This window comes from Rhinopithecus bieti, unplaced genomic scaffold (assembly GCF_001698545.2).
Source record: "Rhinopithecus bieti isolate Rb0 unplaced genomic scaffold, ASM169854v2 scaffold_4709, whole genome shotgun sequence".
Lineage (NCBI taxonomy): Eukaryota > Metazoa > Chordata > Mammalia > Primates > Cercopithecidae > Rhinopithecus > Rhinopithecus bieti.
The window spans coordinates 1,250,150-1,254,955 of NW_016805139.1; the positions used below are offsets into that span (position 1 = coordinate 1,250,150).

The following is a 4,806-nucleotide window of genomic DNA, read 5'->3' on the forward strand; positions in this document are numbered from 1 at the left end:
CCCCTCCCCCACCCCCGCCTCGGCCGGAGCTGAGAGTAATTCATACAAAAGGACTCGCCCCTGCCTTGGGGAATCCCAGGGACCGTCGTTAAACTCCCACTAACCTAGAACCCAGAGATCGCTGCGTTCCCGCCCCCTCACCCGCCCGCTCTCGTCATCACCAAGGTGGAGAAGAGCATGCGTGAGGCTCCGGTGCCCGTCAGTGGGCAGAGCGCACATCGCCCACAGTCCCCGAGATGTTGGGGGGAGGGGTCGGCAATTGAACCGGTGCCTAGAGAAGGTGGCGCGGGGTAAACTGGGAAAGTGATGTCGTGTACTGGCTCCGCCCTTTTCCCCGAGGGTGGGGGAGAACCGTATATAAGTGCAGTAGTCGCTGTGAACGTTCTTTTTCGCAACGGGTTTGCCGCCAGAACAGAGGTAAGTACCGTGTGTGGCTCCCGCGGGCCTGGCCTCTTTACGGGCTATGGCCCTCGCGTGCCTTTCATTACTTCCACGCCCCTGGCCGCTTTACGTGATTCTTGATCCCGAGCTTCGGGTTGGAAGTGGGTGGGAGAGGTCGAGGCCTTGCACTTAAGGAGTCCCTTCGCCTCGTGCTTGAGTCGAGGCCTGGCTTGGGCTCTGGGGCTGCCGCGTGCGAATCTGGTAGCACCTTGGCGCCTGCCTCGCTGCTTTCACTAAGTCTCTAGCTATTTAAAATTTTTGATGACCAGCTGCGACGCTTTCTTTCTGGCGAGATAATCTTACAAATGCGGGCCAGGATCTGCACACTAGTATTTGGGTTTTGGGGGCCGCGGGCTGCGACGGGGTTCGTGCGTCCCAGCGCACATGTTCGGCGAGGCGGGGCCTGCGAGCGCGGCCACCGAGAGTGGGACGGGGGAAGTCTCAAGCTGGCCGTCCTGCTCTGCTGCCTGGCCTCGCGCCGCGGTGTGTCGCCCCGCCCTGGTCGGCAAGCCCGGCCCGGTCGGCACCAGTTGCGTGAGCGGAAAGATGGCCGCTTCCCGGCCCTGCCGCAGGGAGCTCAAAATGGAGGACGCGGCGCCCGGGAGAGCGGGCGAGTGAGTCACCCACACAAAGGAAAAGGGCCTTTCCGTCCTCGGCCGCCGCTTCATGTGACCCCACGGAGTACCGGGCGCCGTCCAGGCACCTCGATTAGTTCTCCGAGCTTTTGGAGTACGTCTTCCTTAGGTTTGGGGGAGGGGTTTTGTGCGGTGGAGTTTCCCCACACTTAGTGGGTGGAGACTGAAGAGTTAGGCCAGCTTGGCTCTCGATGTAATTCTCCTTGGAATTTGCCCTTTTCGAATTTGGATCTTGGCTTATTCTCAAGCCTCAGACAGTGGTTCAAAGTTTTTTTCCCATTTCAGGTGTCGTGAAAACTACCCCTAAAAGCCAAAATGGGAAAGGAAAAGACTCATATCAACATTGTCGTCATTGGACACGTAGATTCGGGCAAGTCCACCACTACTGGCCATCTGATCTACAAATGCGGTGGCATCGACAAAAGAACCATTGAAAAATTTGAGAAGGAGGCTGCTGAGGTATGTTTAGTATCAGAAAGGGAAAGATAATAAACAGTTTTACCAGCAGAATCATTAAGTGGTGGTGATTTCCCCAGAGCTGATGAGTGGTTTAGATCTAACTCTACTTATGAAATCAGTTTGTTTTTGGTTACTTCTGTAATCGTATTGCTAGTTAGTAGTTTAGATTTGGATGTTAATAGTTGAGATCCTACTTTAAGAAGTTTGCTTTTTGGTTGCTTTTGTAACCCTATGTAAGTGACTAAAATCACGACTTGCAGTTATAAAGTGGAAACTATGTGCCAGTTAAGGGCTAGGGGCAAAGAAATTGAAGCTGGAGTTTGTGTTTTTAGTAACCAAGTAACGACTCTTAATCCTTACAGATGGGAAAGGGCTCCTTCAAGTATGCCTGGGTCTTGGATAAACTGAAAGCTGAGCGGGAACGTGGTATCACCATTGATATCTCCTTGTGGAAATTTGAGACCAGCAAGTATTATGTGACTATCATTGACGCCCCAGGACACAGAGACTTCATCAAAAACATGATTACAGGGACATCTCAGGTTGGTAGGATTAATTAATAATCCTAGGTTTTTGGGTTTTTTCCCCCGAAATTCCTGTCTTGTGCATTGGTTTTGTCCTTTGGAGAGTTGACAGGGATATGTCTTTGCTTTCTTTAAAGGCTGACTGTGCTGTCCTAATTGTTGCTGCTGGTGTTGGTGAATTTGAAGCTGGTATCTCCAAGAATGGGCAGACCCGAGAGCATGCTCTTCTGGCTTACACACTGGGTGTGAAACAACTAATTGTTGGTGTTAACAAAATGGATTCCACTGAGCCACCCTACAGCCAGAAGAGATACGAGGAAATTGTTAAGGAAGTCAGCACTTACATTAAGAAAATTGGCTACAACCCCGACACAGTAGCATTTGTGCCAATTTCTGGTTGGAATGGTGACAACATGCTGGAGCCAAGTGCTAACGTAAGTGGCTTTCAAGACCGTTGTTAAAAAGCTCTGGGAATGGCGATTTCATGTTTGAAACAAATTGGCATGGTTGTGTTTCAGATGCCTTGGTTCAAGGGATGGAAGGTCACCCGTAAGGATGGCAATGCCAGTGGAACCACGCTGCTTGAGGCTCTGGACTGCATCCTACCACCAACTCGTCCAACTGACAAGCCCTTGCGCCTGCCTCTCCAGGATGTCTACAAAATTGGTGGTAAGTTGGCTGTTAACAAAGTTGAATTTGAGTTGGTAGAGTACTGTCTTCTTCATAGGTATTTAGTATGCTGTAAATATTTTTAGGTATTGGTACTGTTCCTGTTGGCCGAGTGGAGACTGGTGTTCTCAAACCCGGTATGGTGGTCACCTTTGCTCCAGTCAACGTAACGACTGAAGTAAAATCTGTCGAAATGCACCATGAAGCTTTGAGTGAAGCTCTTCCTGGGGACAACGTGGGCTTTAATGTCAAGAATGTGTCTGTCAAGGATGTTCGTCGTGGCAACGTTGCTGGTGACAGCAAAAACGACCCACCAATGGAAGCAGCTGGCTTCACTGCTCAGGTAACAATTTTTAAAGTAACGTGTTCTTACCTTGTTGCAGAGGCTAAAGTCATTTGAGACTTTGGATTTACACTGAACGCAAATCTTTTTTTCCCAAGGTGATTATCCTGAACCATCCAGGCCAAATAAGTGCTGGCTATGCCCCTGTGTTGGATTGCCACACGGCTCACATTGCATGCAAGTTTGCTGAGCTGAAGGAAAAGATTGATCGCCGTTCTGGTAAAAAACTGGAAGATGGCCCTAAATTCTTGAAGTCTGGTGATGCTGCCATTGTTGATATGGTTCCTGGCAAGCCTATGTGTGTTGAGAGCTTCTCAGACTATCCACCTTTGGGTAAGGATGATTACTTCAATGTAAATAAGTTGTGTTAAAGATGAAAAATACAACTGTGAACAGTATTTTGGTAATACTAAATTTTTTTTTTAATAGGTCGCTTTGCTGTTCGTGATATGAGGCAGACAGTTGCGGTGGGTGTCATCAAAGCAGTGGACAAGAAGGCTGCTGGAGCTGGCAAGGTCACCAAGTCTGCCCAGAAAGCTCAGAAGGCTAAATGAATATTATCCCTAATACCTGCCACCCCACTCTTAATCAGTGGTGGAAGAACGGTCTCAGAACTGTTTGTTTCAATTGGCCATTTAAGTTTAGTAGTAAAAGACTGGTTAATGATAACAATGCATCGTAAAACCTTCAGAAGGAAAGGAGAATGTTTTGTGGACCACTTTGGTTTTCTTTTTTGCGTGTGGCAGTTTTAAGTTATTAGTTTTAAAATCAGTACTTTTAATGGAAACAACTTGACCAAAATTTGTCACAGAATTTTGAGACCCATTAAAAAAGTTTAATGAGAAACCTGTGTGTTCCTTTGGTCAACACTGAAACTTTTAAGTTTCACCTCACTTAGGTGAAGACATGTAATTCTGGTTTTATGAATCTGTGGAAACTTCGTGAAAATGTAGTTGAGTTAACACTTCTAGGTGGAGATATAGGGTTGTTTTCCTCCCACATACTTAGGAAGGAATCTTAAGCTATGGGAGGGCTGCTTTGATTACCACATTGGAGAGAAATGCAGCATGTTACTACTGATGGCCTGTCACTAAGGAAGGCCAAATGCTGTAATAGAGTCCTTGTGTTGCATAGAAAGCTTAATGTAGTTAAACCAATGTTAAGTGAATCTTTGGAAACATGAAATAGTAGTTTCCAAATTGCAGGGATGTGCGTTTTAAAACAGGTTAAAATGACAGGCCAGTGGAAGTTGACTCTCCTGACATAAGAAGTAAGTAGTTGCTAGTGCACACCCTATGTGAGTGGAAGGATCCATTTTAAAGTCAGTGGAGTAAGCTTTATGCCAGTTTGGTTTCACAAGTTTTACTGAGTGCTATTCAGAATAGGAACAAGGTGCTAACAGAAAAAGATGGCAATTTGAAGTAGCTATAAAATTGGACAGAGCCTAATCTTAAGTTTCTTTCCTCCTGCAGAGTCTAATACCTTTTATGCTTTGATTAGCAATTTGTCTACTTGGTCACTAGCAATGAAACGTGGTCATAAGCTTAACAGGTGTCAGTGATAGCCCACTTACTCCTGAATCTTAAGCATTTGTGCATTTGAAAAACTTCATGATCTTTCTGCTGGGATTACAGGCATGAGCCACTATGCCTGATCTCCCATATGTAGAAGAGTGTCTAAAGGTATCTTTTTGTCTATATAAGGAAAATTTTTGGTTAAGTTTGCAGGATAGGTA

At 46.6% G+C, this 4,806-nt stretch overlaps 1 protein-coding gene across 2 annotated transcripts in view; it reads left to right on the forward strand.

The window, feature by feature from the left end:
- The window catches only part of EEF1A1 (eukaryotic translation elongation factor 1 alpha 1), a 4,616-nt gene extending 699 nt beyond the window's left edge, over window positions 1-3,917 (forward strand). The window contains exons 1-8 of one of the 2 annotated variants that reach the window (XM_017871335.1): window positions 145-417; window positions 1,362-1,535; window positions 1,898-2,077; window positions 2,197-2,493; window positions 2,578-2,728; window positions 2,815-3,071; window positions 3,170-3,404; window positions 3,501-3,917. In XM_017871335.1, the coding sequence (XP_017726824.1) occupies window positions 1,392-1,535; window positions 1,898-2,077; window positions 2,197-2,493; window positions 2,578-2,728; window positions 2,815-3,071; window positions 3,170-3,404; window positions 3,501-3,625 (1,389 nt within the window). In that variant the 5' untranslated portion in view covers window positions 145-417; window positions 1,362-1,391 and the 3' untranslated portion in view covers window positions 3,626-3,917. Of the gene's footprint in view, window positions 1-144; window positions 418-1,361; window positions 1,536-1,897; window positions 2,078-2,196; window positions 2,494-2,577; window positions 2,729-2,814; window positions 3,072-3,169; window positions 3,405-3,500 lie in introns of those variants that run through there. The other variant, XM_017871336.1, reaches the window with a different exon arrangement.
- The last annotated feature ends 889 nt before the right edge of the window (window positions 3,918-4,806 follow it).